This window comes from Pterocles gutturalis, unplaced genomic scaffold, assembly GCF_000699245.1.
Source record: "Pterocles gutturalis isolate BGI_N339 unplaced genomic scaffold, ASM69924v1 scaffold43532, whole genome shotgun sequence".
NCBI lineage: Eukaryota > Metazoa > Chordata > Aves > Pterocliformes > Pteroclidae > Pterocles > Pterocles gutturalis.
In genome coordinates, this window is record NW_010117027.1 from 2,994 (window position 1) to 21,356 (window position 18,363).

Sequence of the window (18,363 nt, forward strand, 5' to 3'; positions counted from 1 at the left end):
ATTTTGTAGCTTTGATTCAAATTTGTTTCTTGCATGATGCTGGGAGAGAGAAGGAAAGAGAAATATTTGACGTCAGCTATGAAAGCCAACGGTTTGGAGGGTCCTCTCACTTGTTAGATGAAATAGATTGTAGCACTCCTTGTCTGAATGTACTTACATGAGTTCTCAGATAATCTAAGGCACTGTGTGTTTACCTCCCTTGTCATAGATTCAGCCTTAGCATCACAATGGATGTTTCTGTAGCTTCACACATCGTATCAGTGGGTTATCACTTTTCAGTGGCAGTGGTGGGGTGATGAAATTCCTTTCCCTCCTCTTCCACAGGAACTATTACATCATTTCCTGGAAAAGACTCTGTTTCCTGCTCGGGATAGTGCATTGCCAGTTCCTCTTCCGTGTTTTCCTGGGCGTCAATGCTACTTTCGCATCCTCTAGCAGCACAGTTCATCCCCACAATAACAGTGTCGGCCTTCATGATGTATATTTTTTCTAAGGAAGGAAAAAAAATAGTGCTGAGAATAGTTAACCATCACTGCTGACCATAGAGGTGGTTCCTTTTCATGTAAAGGTTTTGTTTATTACTCGGTTTTTCCTTTTTTCCCCCTCCATTCTTTTTTTTTAATCAGAGGCATGCAGATCAAGCCCATCACCATGAAAACACATAACTCACTAACCCACTAAAGCTCTTGGCATTCACACATTATAAGTTGTCTATTTCACTGTTTATTTATAACGAGCTTTTCATTTTGAAATCAAAGCACTGACCATACTAAGTGATAAAGAAGGCCTGCACATTTTATACTACACTGTCTGGTTTTGGACCACTGTCAAGAGGACTCTGGGAATTTTAGATTTTCTAGGATAGACTTGAACCTTGTGTCCAACCAGTTGACCCTATTCCTTTACAAAAGATAAATCAGGTCTTTGCTATGGCTTGGACCACTATATTTCATTCAGAACGATGCTGCAGATCAGACACTGTAGGTTATTGTTCACAATTGCTTGGAGATATTTGTGGATGGCAAGTCAAATCATCACATTCATCCCAAGTCCAACACTCACAGAAAAAACAGAAAGGGCATTTAATAAGGAAAGGTCAGCTCTAGTAATACCAAAAAACCCCTTCAAATAACCTCAAAACTGGGTTTGGAAACATTGCCAGAATGTCTCACGTAGACTACCTCTCAGGTAACAATTCCCCCCCTGTGAGTAAGCTTCCTCGCCTGACTTTATCTCCTACCCTGCCATGGTCAAAGAATTTATGGGAACATATGGGAGACACATTTCAAGCTATTACTGTGAAACCAAGAGAAGGAAATGATAGACATGTGACTCATTAAGTATTACAGCATCATTTTCCAGCTAGCGTATTTTCCAGTTTCCAAATTTCAAATTTCTTCTGCAAATTTACATCTTCTGCAGTGAAAAAGAGGAGGAGCAACATTTTTCTGTCAGGTTCATAAGTGACTAAGGCAAATGTGAAAATAAGACGACATTCTATTGAAATGAATAGATACACTGGAATTTGTGTGTCAAAGGTTCTGGAGATTTGGCCCCAATCTTTGTTAGAAGCTCTGGACACTTTTCAGCTTACTAATAATCTCAAAGTGACATCACGTGTCCATGGTTGAAAATTTGAAAAGGCAAGAGGAAAAAAAAAAAGCAAGACTCACCAATTCGATTATTTGTGTAGTCTCTCTCTCTCGAATCTATAGGGCAATCTGGGGCATTTCCATTGCTCTGTGTCTCATCAGTCAGACTCAGATCAGGACTACATGCTTTTTCTGTGCTGCAGACCAAGTTATTGTTGGTTTCCAAAGGAAGGGCTCTGTCAATTAACTCCTGCTCTTCTGGCCCACTGTCAGTAGGCAGTAAGATCTTCTGCCAATACAAGGAAGAGGGGAGAGTAGAAGTGGGGTGAATGTAAAAACAACACTGAAAATTGCAATAGGTCTACGTAATCCTTCTGTGGCAGTTGGAATAACACACTGACTTGTGTGACTGGAGCAGTGAGATAAAATGGGACTGACGGACAAAGTTCTCCCAGAAGGTAGAGAAGGCATGCTCATCCTGTGATTTTGGGTCTTGTCCCACAGAATGCAACATGAATGGCATAAGACCAAACCAAATACTCCTTTCGCAAGCAAGATTGGCCGCATCACATTACTTAACACTACATTAAACATCGCCCAAGACACAAAAGTTCAAAGTCCTAGTACATCTAATCTCTGCACCTAGAGGATCATGCATCGTAGAGAAAAGTCCAAACAAAAAGGCTGGCACTCTTTAACAGGATATTTTAAAATATTGTTATAAGTGATCTGTTTTGGAATATTGTTCACACTTACTGCATATTTGTTCACTGGATCAGAACCTGCAACGGAAAGAGGAAAAATTACCATAAAATTCACAGCAATCTCAAGAATGTTAATATTTGCTCTGAAATATCACCTAGCCACATCCTAAACTTCTCCACTGCCCAACCTACCTGCATTATGCTTTCTTTACCACCGAGGGCACGCTTACATGGCACAGCTGAGGTGAACAGGCAATTGCTGCCAAGGCTCTGAGGTCCTGTTCTCCCCAAGACCCTTTGCGACCATCCCTATCACTCTCCCCACATCACAACTGGTGTTCATCTAATGAAATGATGAACCAATTAAGCTTCTAGATAAGCAGAAGATAGGCTTATTTGAAAAAAAGTACAAAAATGTTAATAACTTTCCACAACAAGTTGGATCAGTTCATCTTGTGGTCAGATTAATATTAAGGGATATGGAGTATTATGCAAGGATGGAGGAAGGGAACACTGGGGAAAGAAGAGAGTGGGAAGAAGAGAGTGTACAGCATCCTTCTGCAGTACAATGAAGCTAGACGGGCTCAGACCTACTAATTTCACCCTGACATGCAGCCACCTTTATTTACACAGTGCATCAGCTCTATCATGCTGCGCAGTAAGGCCTTCTACTGTGTAAGGCAAGTGAGGAAGCAAAAATTCCATTTTGAGAAAATTGAGCTGCACACAGGGGGTTTAAAATCATATTCCTGAATAAATGAGTATAAAAAGCGGTGGTCATCAGGAGAATCTAACACAACAGAATAGATCAGTCAACGGAAATGGAAGTGCTGAAGGGGGTTTAGTTAATTGGGCAAAATGTCTGTACTCTAGGGGATCTGTACAGGTTGCTATGGCTAACAGCCACTTTTTTTGGAACACGTCTCACAGATCGGATTGCCTAGAAATTAGCTGGGCACTGTTCCAGTAAAGCCTTCCTGCACTGACGCATCACCCAACCGTGCCGGCGCAGTGGGAAAAAAGTGCCATCTAGTGGCTTTGTCACATCCAGAGCATCACCTGCCCGTGTGACAACACGACTAGCCTTTTGCATGTCAGCAGAGACATACTTTGGACATTAAAAACTTCCACGTTTTAAATTCAAATTCCATAAAATAAAGTTCCATATTAAAACTATCCACTTATTTTTTTAGACATACAGATTACAATTCCCGGTCCATCAGTCACTCACCTTCAGATTTGAGCCCGGAATTGTGTGAAGTGACCGGAAGCAGATGTGCTGATAAAATAAACCATTCATTTAGTAAAACTCATCATGGAGCTACAGGCTCTAACAGCTTTACCACACCCACTGGTCTACAACCACCCTACAACCTGCAGATCCTGCTTTCTATAAAAGAGGGAGTGCAGTTCCAGAGGCACACCCCACATGTAATGCTAGGCAAAGCTACAAAGAGCCAGTATCAGTAAAAATAACTCTTCCTCTCCTGCTCAAAGTCTAACACTATGCCAGGAACCAACAAATACTCACAAAACACTTCAGGTATCATTTAATATTAGTGTCTGTGCTGAGAGAAGAAACCACTGCACTCCATAAATTCACAGCTGCTTCATTCTTTCTCTCACGTTCTCCAACACGCTGCATGAACCTTTATCTGGACTGCCTCCACCAGGCAACAGTAAAGACTCTTTTCCCCAGCGACCTCCACAAAATTTTGGGATATCTGAGTTCCCACCTGGCATATACTTGGAGATCAAACAGCATGCTACGTATTACAGCTTTAAAAACTCACACTTTCCTTTGAGGATGAGGATCCGCTTCTTGCAAACCTTCCATTTCCAAAATAACAGCATGCCCACAAGTAGCACTGTCACAGAGAGAACCACTCCCCAAAGAACTAGACCTATAGCACAGAAAGGGAAAGGGAACACAGGAAAGTCTAAGAAAAGGAAGAAGGGGAACTAGTAGTAGATCTATGTGTTTGGACATAGAACCACGGACAACATTTCACAAGTCATAGGGGATTTGCAGGAAGCTCTCACATAAAAATTACATTTACTAAAGGTATATCCAAATAAAACATGCTAGACAGATAAGTCCTTTATCTTTGTTACCTCCCATTGTCGTCTCCCCCTTGGCTGAGGTGGGAAAAGTGCCAGCCCGAGCGTTCTCCTCAGGAGTTGAACTGGGGTTTTCAGTTGTTGTGCCACTTAAAATGACACTAGCAATGGTCACCAGGTTCTCCTCAAACCTCCTTAGGTCAGAGCTATTTGTTTCATTGCTGAATCTCATGGACAAAGCGCTTGGGGTGAGGTAGGTGGGCAACTGGTCCAGGCAAACCTGATCGTGGGTGGCATTGCCTTTCCTTAGTTTTACTTTGTTTAACTCGGCACAGCTAGGGAATGAAAGAGAACAGTGTATGGGCACTAGAGGAAGCTGCCATGGTACAGGATAAGTAAGAGTTTTTTCCACATGACAAACATCCCTTTGGTCATTTTTTTACCACCGGCATTTATTGCTTTCAGTGAAAAAGTCATCAGCCTTCTTCTCACCCCTGTGGCATTAATTCTTGACCTGGATGCAAACCTGATGTGTGTATAATCCCACTGTACTCAGTAAACTAAAAATGAGGCCAGAGAGATTCCTTCCTTCCTCCAGTACAGGGCTGTGCAACAGGTATAAAGAGAGGCCTTCTAAACTGTGCACGTATGCCCAAAGCTATCCCATTGCCTCTAAGATAAATTTGTAGACTTTGCACCAGAAGTGACAGTTGTTCCTTTTCAACCTTTAACTGTAATTAATTAGTTGGTCACTTTAAAGAACTATGGACTTACTTCGTGTGAGGCTTGCAGATGTCAGTGCTGGAGTTTTGATCAGAGAAGGTTCCAGCGGGACACTTTTCACAAGTGACATCAGTTGTTGAGGTGCCTAAATAAAAATAATGACTGAGGACTGAACAACCAAAATGTACCAGGCCTACGGCCAAGATCAGAAAAGATACGCCAGGCAGGTAGGAATTCCTACCTCTGACTTTGACTCCAAAACCAGGCTTGCAAACGGTGTGCTGCTGGCATCGTATGCAGGTGTTCTCAACGGCGGTTTGACAGAACAGGCCTGGGCGGCACTCACACACGCGGCTGGAATTGAAGGAGCAGGGCTCTTTCTCCACAAGGTCGGGTTCTGTGGGGAAGAAACGGACTCTGCAAGGAAAATGCAAAGCAGGGGCCAAAGCTGAGCGACATCAGTTCTGATGCTCAGGAAGCAGAACAGGCTGGTGGCACTCTTCGCAATGGCAACTCAAGTCATGAATAATTGGAGAAGCCTGTAGACAATGGCTTGTAATATCAGACAGAAAGCAGAAATCGGATGTGGACAGCATTGGATGAGAGTGAATTTGAATTGATTTTTTAGGTAGTTCCAGGTCACACAGGAAGCTATACTGATTATGTGCAAGATATCATTCTGCTCTCTGAATCAGTAACCAAGGATGGATAATTTTGCTGCTGGAAATTCTAAATGAATAAAATATAAATAAAGTGTAAACAAAACATATAGAGAGAATATAACTGTGAGGTATGTGTGAGGGAAAGCAAACCTTTTGCGCATGATACACAAGCGTCACATCGTGGCTTTCTGGATGCTTCATTCACATATTGTTCAGGTCCACATCTCATGCAGTCTTTATCCGGGTCCCTAGGACATGCCTTCTTTTTAACATAGCCTGGAGAAAGAAAAACAAAATGTGCAGGATACCTGTTCAGAATCACAGGAGACAACCATCCTGAAGGGCTCTTGTATGCTCATTTACCTGTTAGACACGCTACCACAGTCTTCTCTTTGCACCTGTGATTTGGTTTCCCTAGCACACTTTTGCCTTTCCCATTGAAGTGTGAAGAGATCCCCGCTGTCCTGTCACAGCAGCACTGTGGTATTATCACAGTCGTTATGGATTGCTGCAGAACGGGCACATGGCGAGTCATTTGCTGGCAGTTAGAAAAGCCCACCAAGGCTGCAGTGAGGGCAATATCATCCTGCCATTACTAAGTTCCCAGGAAATTGTTTTTCATGTTTTCTTCTTGACTATAGCAACTGAGTCCTGATATTTTGCTACCTAAGGCATCACTTTTCCTTTCAAAAGCTGCCAGAATCTCCTAGGTGCACATGGACTCACGCAGGGACAAGCTCATCTCCCATGTCCAAAATGGGAGGTTACAAGATGGTACTTCCTGAGCTGTGCCCTGTATAACCCTAGCAGGTTTGCAGTAGGTTGCTTTCCGAGTGGTCCTGCTGGTTTTACAGTTGCCTTAACAGGTTTAGTTTTCCAATTATTTTCCTTTAAACAAATCAAATTACATATGAATGTCTTTCTGATGCTGGATGTATATCCTATACATTTTCTCTGCTCAACTCTTCCAGCTCACCTGAACTCATTGCTCACAGTTTGCAAGCACACCAGCCTGGATCTCACAGACCTTCTGGGCATGTGCAGCATGCATGAAGCTGAGCAGCTGGCTGAATTAGGTGACCTCTGGAGGTCTTTGCCAAACTTAAGCTATTCTATGATTCTGTTTGTGTCTGGCAATCATTTTCCAGTGACTAGCTTTTAAAAGCATCCATCTGGCAAGCTAGGTACACTAACCAGCTAGAGTAAGGGAAAGGCTGGGACATAAGCATTCCTAATGTTTCAGCTCCTGAAGCAATAGATGAGGTAAAGAAATTAGAAGGTGCAGGGGTCAGCTGTAGCCTTACCAAGAGGTGGAAGGAAATACCAGAAGGTAAGGAACAGAGGCAATTGCAGAAGCAAAAGGAAAAGTTAAAGCAGCAACATAAAGATAGGCAGAGTTGAGTGTTTCACAGATAGAAAACAGTAGAAGAGAAATGAATCCTAGTTTCAGCATTCAGCCTGTATCACCCAACCACAAAGAGTTAACCCCAGGGAGGGGGAACCTGGCAGGGAAATAATTTTGGCAAGCACGATGTAGGAGTGCAGGTACAAACAGCTGTGCTATATTTGGCCCACTAAATACCACCAGACTAGCCTGAACCACATCACTCCACCTCCTCAAAACTACTTGTCTGAGACTATTCTTTTCAAGGTGGGGGCTGACTGCTGAATCTCAGCTTTAGGCTGCACACATGTATACCTGCACTGTGTCATTTTCCCTTTCCTCCCCCAAAAGCTCTAACTTCAGTTATGTGAGATTTCCTGTACACATGGGTTACTCCCTTGGGGGTGTGTGCCCCAGGTGCAGTAGCTTTGAAGCTTGCCTAGCAGTGTCTCCTGGTGCTGTTCTCCACTGACTGAGTTCACAGATAACAACCAGATAAAAGCCTGAGCAGTAGGAACACGGGTACAGAAGAAAGTACGTGTACTGAAAGTAAGTAGATGCAGTGTTTTTAAGTGTTTTTCTTTTGTGGGTATGTGCATTCATTCACTCCTGAGGATTTGCTGTTAGCTGTGAGCCAGTGTGCTCGGACTGAAAGCTCTTCATCTATGGCCTGGAACGCCAAGGAAAGTAAAGCCAGGCTGCATCAAGAGCTCTAGGTGCTCCACTTTGATTAAACAGAGTTTTAGAAAAGCTTATCTATTTATTATTAGTGCACGAGTAAATGTCAAAAATTTCCTTTCAAAAAAAAAAATAGAAAAAGAAAAAGAAAACATTTCTATAAGAGATGGATGATGGTGAAGTACCATGAAATGCCCCACCCACTGAAGGGTTTTTCGGCCAAAAGGGGGAGTTTCAGACATTTCCAGGACTCTTGTCTCACCAAGGGGTTTCCTGCTTCAGTCCTCTGTGCCTCTGAGTCACAGCCAGCGTCCAGCAAAGCCCATTGTGTCCCCTGACAAGGGCTGTTCCCTTTCTCATGTGAGACACATTCTAAACTGTTGTGACCATGAAGACAATGACACATTTTCTACACCTTCATTTCAGATTTTTTGTCTCTGATCAGAAACTTATTTAGCCTAATTTCACTGCCCTATTTCACACCTTGAGGCAAGCTGAAATGAATTCTTAAGCCTGCCTACTTCTAGCTACTTCAGAGTGTCAAGTCAACTGATAAAAAAACACATTAAAAATTCTAGCAAGTTATCTTGTTTGCCATTTACAGATTGTTTGCATACAGACTGAACAGGAGCTGGGTAGTGGAGAAAAAGTTCACCCCTGGATCCACACTAGACAGTGATTAATGAAATTGCACTTTTCTGGAGAGACAAAATGCAATTCTGCAGATCTACATTGTTCCCACTATCTCTATGAGAAAGGCTCCATGTTAGTTTGACTGAATTATAAACATACTGACCTGGGGGACACTGGTAACAGCAGCTTCGTGAAGTTTCATCATAGAACCAATTCTCACGTGTATCACAAGAATGAGATGGGGTTAATGATGTCTAGAAATTGAAGCAGACGAAAGACACGATTAGAAAACAATTAGTTCTGATTAGAACAGATCCTGCTATCTGTCTGAGGTGATGGTAGTTGCAGATGGCAAGGAAAAGCCTACAGCTGTTGGAAAGTTCAAGTATCCCCAAAGCAACTAAATTACTGTTGACCATATGCTGAATATGCAATATTCAGTGTACTTTGTAATAATTCAATATGAGTCTTCACTCAGCAAGCTCTTTTGCCTGGAAGTAATTTAAACACAGGAATGGAACACCTTAGCCCAATCAAGCATTTCAGCACTCAGAAACTAACTCTTTGTTTCATACAATAAAAAGGGCAGTGCCATTGCCCTGCAAAGATGTTTTTCAGCCAATGCTCCAAACACCCTTTGAAACCTAGATGCAGGATTACTAAGAAAAGCTTGTCTATTAGTCTGTATCTCCTTTAGAAATTTTGTAGTAGTTAGCAAATTTTTTTAAAAAGGCTAAAAATCACTGTCCTGAAATGATCCCATGTTAATTTGAAATGAGGATTTTTTAGAAAATTAAAAAAAAAAAGAATCCCTAACATCTGTAACTGATTTCCATCTGAGTCCACTGGAATAAGTGGTGTCACAGCCAGCATCATCTAAATCTAGCTAGACTGGCTGTAACCTACAAAGATAATTCTTGTTCACAGCAAACATGTCTTTCTGTTCCATTATTCATACAGTCATAATGCTTGAATTTAGTGACCTAAATATGTGTTTATTATAAGCCAATAAATTGTTTTACTTATCATCATTTTTGTATGGCAGGGCCACCACATGCTCTGGGAAATTACAGTGCTACAAGTTTTCTGATGAGAAAATCTGATTTTTGAATTTGGCATCTCCCTTAATAATCCCCAAAAAATGCTGTTATCTAAGTTTCATTTTCAGTATTTGCTAGAAGGTATAAATGGCAATTTTTTGTAAAGACTCAATCAACAGATCTCCCAGAGATTTTCCCATAATACTGGCAGGGCAGTTAAATATTTCAGAAAACCTGCATCTCACTTTCTGCAGATTAATTTCCCATTGACCTTTGAAATAATACCTACTGTCTGCTACCACCTTTATATGCAGTGCAGAATCTCACTACCTAACTACTTTCACAGCTGTATTCTCCTGTTTAATGTGCTGTTCTTTGCACAGCAAGACCATAAAACACAGAAGTTAATTAACTTGCCCCAGGTTACATCAGAAAAAAGGAACTTTCAGACAAGGAGGAAATTAACAAAAGGGCAAGAAATAGTAACATATTGAAACTATTACATTTCATCCAGCTTGAGTAACAGAACTGAGAAGTCCTGCCTGACACATTTCTGCTCTAACCACTGGGCCACACAGCCTCCCTACAAAGCATTTTTTCTAGCTCACTGTATCGAGGAAATAGCAGATCTCTCGTTGCTCAGCCCGACCCAAATCAAGTTTACAAACGTGCACCTTCTTTTCTGAAGAGGGAGCCCTAGACTGCAGGAAAAGGAAGCGGAATCTCCTTGCATCTGTGTGGAGAAGCACCCTGGTTAGCCAGCCCCTCTGAGACTAAATCAACTAAGCAGGAAATGACACAACGAGACCAGTCCCTAGACAAAGGGTCATTCAGGAGTCACTTCAGTGCTATGAAGCGAGTTAACTAGTTTTATAAAGAAAATGTAAGAAACAACAGCATCCTGGCTGTAGCTAAGTAACCCTGGATGAGTTTCCATTCCTGGTTCTCCTGGGCAATGAACTCTGGCTGCAAATGACGTTCAATTTTAAATTGGGGTGGGAACCACATTCTTGTATGCAGCACATAAGCTTACAGCTTATTTAATTGTCTCTTTTGGGTTTTAAATAGATGAATAGTGCCTGTGTAAAAGTGTGAGCGGAAGGGCTGCTTTTTAAAAAAAGCTACCTTGTCTGAAATACTGAAGTCAGGAGTTTAGGACTAGATTCTGCTTTTAGTTACAGCAATGCAAATTCTGATTCTGAATTTGACCTGATGCTAGTGCTGTGATAAGTTTCTGCATGAACTATGCAGACACACTACAGATATTATGAAAATATACATACAAAAGAGAGTACTCAACCTTTTTTCTTTCCTTTCCACAAGACGGCAGCTATATACTACAGCCAGCTACAAAATACACCACATCCGCAGCTTCACAACAAACGTTCCTTTCCAGTATCCAGTTAGGAGCACAGCTTTGTAGCCACCCTTACTGTTTACTGAGCCAAGCCCAAGGTGCTCTGCTGTAAAAGGAAGTCATTTTAACAAATCATGACCCAGTTTCTATGGCTGAGAAACCACCTTCTAGAGACCTCACCACTTCTAATCCGTAGCTATCTGTAAAACGTCCAAGAGTTGCCATCTGTTCAGTAGAGGTGTTTCACCAGCATGAAACTTACTATAGATCCTTTCAGTGATAACTAACGTATAAATCAATGCTCAGCATCTGTTATCATCTTCCCATTCTTGTCATTTTTTTCTGTCTAAATCCTACAGCTGTTTGATTCCTGCTAGCAATGCAATGATGCAAAGTTCTGCTGTAAAACCAAGTAGGAAAGTCAGCCCTTTGTAGATGGCGTCCTTTAAGGTAAGGACCTGAGTGTAAACCAAGCGCCCACACCTCCAGCACTTCTGGCTTAAAAGCTCAAAATAAATCACGTAAGCAAAACTGGCAGTATAGAAAGTGTCACTAAAAATGACATGGGTTCTGCTTCTTAAGCTATGCAAAGTGTTTTGTAAGCTAAAATTTAAGTTTTAATGCATCTGGAATAAAAAGATCTTGCACTAGAACCCACCAAAACTTCCATGGATTTTTGAAGGAGTGAAACAAATTGGTGCGCAAAAGCAAAGAACGTGCCTTGAAGAAATGGCAGAGGTTTTAAGTTTTCCAACAGTTTCAAAATATTTTAAGTCTTCAGTAAAATGATGGTGCCAACCAATTTTCTGCAGAGGTTTAATTAGGCTCCTTTTGGGAAAAGGGCAAAGGGAAGTCAGCCACATAAGGACAATATAATTTTCATTTTTTGTCTATGTGTAATGAATATCAGAGTAATAAGTTAACTAAAACAAAAGATAACCAGACAAAGATATCAAGTGAAAAGGGAACAAAAATATGCATTATTAGCGGGTAGCAATAGGCCTGAACTGAGGTAATTTACTCACTCAGTGACTGAATATGTGAATTATTTCAGTTTCACCACCTGAAACTGCTCTTCCCACATGTAAAATACCACCTCCAACATCTCATCTGCAATTAGGGAAATTAGGGTGCAAGTATGCAATAAAATATTGGCTTGTTTGACCTTTTATTTTTATGAGCTCAGTGTTTATAATTAGGAAGAGATTGCTGGAAACAATTCACCGAGAAACACAGGGAATTCTGGATTACAAATTTTCCAGTCCCAGTCCTTTCAAGAAAGAGTCCTTCTGGAAAGATACTTCATGCATTTTCATGATTTGACCCCTATCTTAGATCTCTGTGTACAGGAAAACTCCAAGTGAAGTGTTTGGGTTTTTTTGTTCCTCAGCTGTTGGCTACTCCTTTTTAGTGGCAGAAATCTGGATATCAACCATCAAATCCATCCAAATTTGGAGAGACTGCAGAATACTTAATGTATATTTGTCTTTCTGTTCCTGGACAGAATGACGACTGAGTGCTGGAGTTATGAAATATTATAATGCTGATTAACCAATACTGTTAAAAAGCAAAAAATCTTTCATCGGCTTAGCAAAAAAAAAAGCATCAGATTTCCATAGAATTATGGATGCATCATAGGTGCACAACTTCTCAGAAATTAAGGCTGTTGAACTAACACATCTATTTTCAATAGCAACTTATGATTTCTATATAGTGGTAAGCCTACTATAAACTGCAGCTGGAACACAAACCGGATTTCGAATCATCGCCTGGTAAATATCAAAATTACTTGGGTGAACTCCTGTTGTTTGAGTAGCCCAGTACCGAGAGCTTGGACCTCCAGGCTCTACCCTGTATAAACCCACAGCGACGTGACAGCGAGGCCACTGCAAGGCTGAGGGCAAGGCAAAGGCCCTGGAGCTTAACGTTCAAGGTTGGCGGTTCCGTTCCTGGCTCAGCCTTAGATGTGTTACTTGCTGTACTGGGTCCAATGTCTACCCACAATTACGGGTATTTTTGTGGTGGCAGCACCGGGGAACCCCAGGCATGTTCTGTAGGGCATAAAGGACATAATGTCCCTGCAGTCCTGCTGGGTCCTTGACTTTAGATTTGCTTGCTTTTATCAAATCTTGTCCAAACTGTTGCCAGTGGTGCTGTAAACGCTCCTCATCCTACTAACGCTCATAATTCAATTGCTAAGGGCCAACAACTGCTCTCAGGATAGGTTCTGCTGCAGCAGAACTTACAGTTTACATTCTCTACCTTTTCCAATAAAACATAAAAGCTTTTTTCCATTTAAAAACTTGGGTAAACAGTGCTCAGGAGGACGTTACATGCCGTTTGGAACCAAAACAGCCAGGGGAAAAGCTAGCTGTCTTCTAACACTGCGGCTACAAAGGAATCTGGTGACAGCACAGAATGATCCTCTTTAGATGAGGGAAATTCTCAGAAAAATTCCCACCAACAGTAGCAGCACTGATCTCCCCAGCAGCGATACATACTGTTCTGAGCTGCATAGACCTGTTTTGAGCTGTATTACCAACGGCTGCAACTGCGGGAGCCTGCTACGTACGGGGTTTCCGGTATTGTGACTGAGATGATGGTAGCCAGCAGTGGAAGCTTTTAAAGAAAATGTTCCTCTTGTCAAGCCTTAATCAGAACTAGAATCACCTAAAAGAAGGGAGGGAATCACAATGGCAATGAGGATAAAAGTGAAAAATTAATGTAAAAAGTGGGACTGTATCATATGAGGGCTCAAGAAGAACACGGCAGAAAGGACGAGCACATGTGCTCTTACTGCTCTCATCGCCAACAAAAATCTCAGCATTAAGACATTTCAAATATATTTCTGGTAGTGAGTGCTTGGAAAAATCCAAGCATTATAAAATATTGAATAAGATACATAAAGTTAACTACAAAATAGTGGAAGTCTCCTACCTTGGACCGTTACCGCATTTGTTAGTATGAACTTAAGTCAAAGAATCCTTTTTTACTGTGTTCTAGGATGACAGTGTAAATTTAACCCTCTCTCAGAAAAAAAAACACAAACTGAATTACTTTGACTCAGGATTGTGTGAATATCACTAATAAGACTAATTTTTCTAGAACAAAATCAGTTTATTTAAATTAAGACTCTCTGTTAGGCAGAAGCTGAAGGTTAAGGTTTGACTTAGCAGGTCCTAGTTGCTCATAAATAGCTCTTGAAATGAAAGGAAGGGATAAAGTAAAGGAGACAGAAAAAAGTTTCAGCTTTGCATTACAAAACCTCAGCGCTATCACCTTCTTACAAAAAAAGCATCAGCTGCAAGTGTTGGGGTGGGAGGTTCACCTTCTTGATTCCATGGTGCCTGTGTGTAGAGGCCCTACAAAAAAGAAAGTACTAAGAAATTCTCTGCTTACAGTGCTGGCCATTTCTCCTGGCTCCAGTATGCTTACAGAAACTGTCAATTACTCAGTGAGAGAAGATTCACTTCACCAATTTTGCCCCTTACTACATATTTAGTAGGGAAGGTTTCGTGTGTAAGAACTTTCAGTTCTGCCCCATTCCCTCCTCCTCTTCCTGGAATGCCTAGAAACACCGAAGAGTATGGGATGATCCATACTCGGCAGCTAGCATGTGGCTTTGCTTCATCAAGGAAATCTTCAGTAAGTTTTACAGAACAAACTCTCCTCATCTCTCCAACAGAATGAAATGCAGTAACCTCAAAATCCTGTTTAACTAACATTCAAAGTATTTTTCTCATTCATCTTTTGACTGTCCCTCCTCATTATCCACTCTTGTCTGAATCTCAAGGCAGACAGAAACAGAACTCAGGTTCTGATAGGGAAATTCAAAATTTTAGCACAATTTCACTTTTTAAGGCATTATTTCCTAGTGTTTCCTAAAGAAAAGAGAAGATGATGTACATTTCCCTGTCCCTTCTCCAAAAGATAATCCAGTCTCAATGAAGAAATACCAATTTTATCCCAATGACATACAGTATTGTGCATTAGTACTTGCAGTTCTGTTCATTAATACGTTACAAAAAAACCTTTACAGTTCAAGGAAGATCACAGCAGTACCGGTGGGGGTGAGGAATCCAGCTGTGGTGGACACTACATCTTTGTCCTTCACTCTGGTTCTGAGGAAGCTCTGAACGGATGGGTCTGCACTAAGAACGGATTAGCAAAGCGGGAATTAGCAATAGTGTGTCTGTTAGAGCTATGCTAATCCTGGGGCTCTCTGACATCCAGCGGTGCAGTCCCACTTCCCTTCTCTTGCCTGTAACCACATTTTCCTTCCCCTCTAACTCCTTGATTGTTTAAGACAGAGCAATTGCGTTTCCAGAGGATGAATCAGTTCTAGGAGTTCATTTGAATAAAAACTCTGCTCTCTGAATTTGTGAAGTCGGCTTTCAGGGGATTACTGCACTGAAACAACTCACCCTGTGGCTGCACAGTCACTTGCACTAAATTCAGCGCAAAAAAGTTGGTGGCACTATGTAGCCACAAGCAGGGTCTCACCTTGGCGTGACAGGTCTCTGTTGACAAGTACAGCTGTAACAGGAAACCTCACGGACATTATTTCTGCATCTGTATCAGAATTTATTTGATCTGGATTGGACATGAGGACACAATGCAGAGATCATGCTGCTTCATGCCAGCTGCAGAGGAGCAGATAGATATTTGACCTAACAAGAAGGTAAGCTGATAAAGTAAATGACTGCCAGTGTAGCAGAAAGCCTGCCACCACAAAGGTAGTTAGTCCACATTTTTTGAATAAATTTGAACAAGCCATGAGTTAGACTAGTAATTTGCATAGGTGTTTGCTCTAATACAAGGAGTTCTTAGATTGGATTCAGCGTACTGGTTCAACTGGAGGGTGACAGAGACAGAATTTCACTAATCGTTTCCTGCCTGCACTTCAAATAAAGGTTTTTGATTTATCAGGAGCTGGAGTACATCTTGTGAAAGAAACGACCACAATTCATATCTGATTTGAACTGCTCTGTAACAGGACGACTGGGCATCCCTTGGCTTAGTGCTTTCATTGACCTATCAGGCCAACCATTTTTTTCTTTTTTCAAAGTGCTGCAGATCAAGGCCCAATTAAATAAAGTAATCATATTTGATACAGAGTGTTTGAGTTTTTCAGTGCTTGTTTTTGAGAATTCGTTTTAAAAAACCAGACTTTTCGTATCTCTTCTCACTTTCCTTGTAGCTATAAACACATTTGCTATTCCAGTTTAAATAATGGCAATTGTAAAGATGGTGCTGAATTCAGTGGGCTACTCTGCAATTCAGTCAGGACAAGGTTTGACTCATTCATTTATGGTCTTTTGAGCTCATAGAGAAAAAGTGATGGTGAGGCAGAGTAAGAAATCAGCTTGCTACAAATGAGCTGTAAGTCAGGAAGAAAGCATATTACGGTAAAAAAAAAAAATCTTCCACCAGCATTGGCTATTCTAGAACTGACTAATACTGCAGCAAAATAGTTGACTCCCTTTCAAGCTTCTATCCAAATTCTGACAGTACACAAGAAGCTGATAAGCTAAGACTTCAAGTAGCCAGGCTTCATCTGCTTGATAGTAAAAACATTACTAACAAGTGAGAATTAAATGAATATTAAACAAAACACAAACCCTGGACTCAACTGAGGGGGAATATGGTTTAAAATATGACCGATAAGCTGTGACTTGCTCACATTAAAAAATATCACTTGTAGTCTACCAACAATAAAAGCAAAGGTTGCTGTGATAGAGGCAATACAGAAAGTGAAAAGCCAGTTGTTTATCCCAGCAGATCTATGTATTTGTTCCAGGTAACTGATGATTTTGCAGTGAGTCTGAAGGTTGACAATGAGTATCAGAAAACCAAATTTTCTTTCTGTCCCTTTCATTTGTGAACAAAACAGAAGTGATGTCAAATACCAAAAAATACTATTTTTTTTCTATTGCCTTTCTCCTAACGCAGTTTGCATTCAGCAGACCAGGCAAGTTTATCTGAATGCCCTCCTAGGTATTCCTCAGGTGGGTAAGGACTACAGACTCCAATCCTATAGAAGAACAGTGATCCTTCTATATTTCAGGAAGGAGACAGTGGCAGGACAGATAACCAGGGCAAAATAGAGCAAACTTGCAATGTGGGAGGGGAATTTACAACTAAAGACACAAGGGCAAACTCCTACTCTTACCAAAAGAGCCAGGAGGATCTTTTTCAAATGTCTACGAAGAGGATGCAGGACTTGGTTATTTTCAAGGATCTAATCATCAGTTTCTTGTTAAAAATCTCCTGATAGCCCAAGTGATGTGCTGTATCATTCATTTACAATGTACAACAGGTGTGTTAGGCTAGTACGTGCTCATATTTCCACTGCAAAGGAAAATAACCATTTTCAGGATCCAATACAGTGTGCAATTACTCACCTACTTCACCTTACCTGTGCAAAGAGCCTCTGCAACAGACCTTTTTTTTTGTGTGTGTGTGTGCATAAATATCAGTCAAGGAAATTACCTGGATTTATGCCAGGTGCTGAGGGCTCGTTGCCACGTGATCCACTCTGGAGGAGGGGGGGGCAGCACGGAAAGCAAACCCACAAGAGATGATACGATCTGAGCAGGGAGCTAGCTTGCATCTCCAGCATCAGCTGAGTGCAACCAGTGGGCTATGTCTATTTTAAGTCAATTTGATGCAGAAATAATAGTCCATTCATGAGGAAGTCAGTGTCAGAGGGGTAGGCGGTTGTGAAGAGGAAGGTATGTTATTGTTTTGTTTGCCTTTATACCTTTCAATTTGCCAGCCCTGGCTCACATCAGCAGAGTGAGCAGAAGCCCTCCAAACCAAGCTCTGCAAGGAATGTGCTTGTCACACCTGGCCGTCAGAGCAAAAATAAAAGCCGCTTACCCAAATAAATGAGAACAGTCTCCCACCCCTACCAAATCCTTCCTCATTCCCTAGCTGTGACATGCCTAGAGGTACAGTAACACTAGCAATGCCAACAAAAAGATGCAGATCATAGCTCGTATCCCCTGCTCCTGCCTGCAAAGTTCCCAGAGAGGGCAAACTCTCCTCGCTGCTCTGCTTTATACCTTTATCACCCTGTGTTGCATAAAGCCTGTTTCTGTGGATGCCCACTACCCAGCACCCAGTCCATGGGCAGAACAGCCCTGCAGCCCACAGTGCCCCCGGACTTCTCCAGGCTCCTGTGTCCTGAAGGTCTGCAGGATCCTGGTGCCACCCTGCCTTACCTGTGGGGATGCCCGGATATCCTGGAGAAGCAGCAGGAGCCACAGTCCTAGTGCCAGGATGCAGGCAGCCATCTGCAGTGGTGTTAAATCTCCCTAGCTCCCAGCATTGCAGGTTAGATGGCCAGGTTGCTCCTCCTGGAGGTGGAGATCCTCCTGGTATCCAGCCCAGTCTTGCTCTGTGTCTGTTCATTCAGTCCAGAGCCATTCCAGCTGTTCAAGACAAGCAAGAGACAGGCTTTGAGACTCAAGCAAGCTGAGAACACAATTTAGAAGGAAGAGGGAGGGGGGGCTGCCCAAAAAAGA

General features: G+C 41.7%; 1 protein-coding gene across 1 annotated transcript; it reads right to left on the reverse strand.

Annotated features, from left to right (window-relative positions):
- Nucleotides 1-268: 268 nt before the first annotated feature.
- LOC104463365 (tumor necrosis factor receptor superfamily member 8-like) lies at nucleotides 269-18,132 on the reverse strand. The gene is made up of 10 exons (XM_010075670.1): nucleotides 18,061-18,132; nucleotides 8,601-8,691; nucleotides 5,893-6,018; nucleotides 5,322-5,477; nucleotides 5,132-5,225; nucleotides 4,412-4,692; nucleotides 4,090-4,200; nucleotides 2,349-2,374; nucleotides 1,674-1,881; nucleotides 269-489 (listed from the first exon to the last, which is right to left on the reverse strand). Exons 1-10 carry the CDS (start codon nucleotides 18,130-18,132, stop codon nucleotides 269-271), a joined length of 1,386 nt encoding a protein of 461 aa, XP_010073972.1.
- Nucleotides 18,133-18,363: the final 231 nt, after the last annotated feature.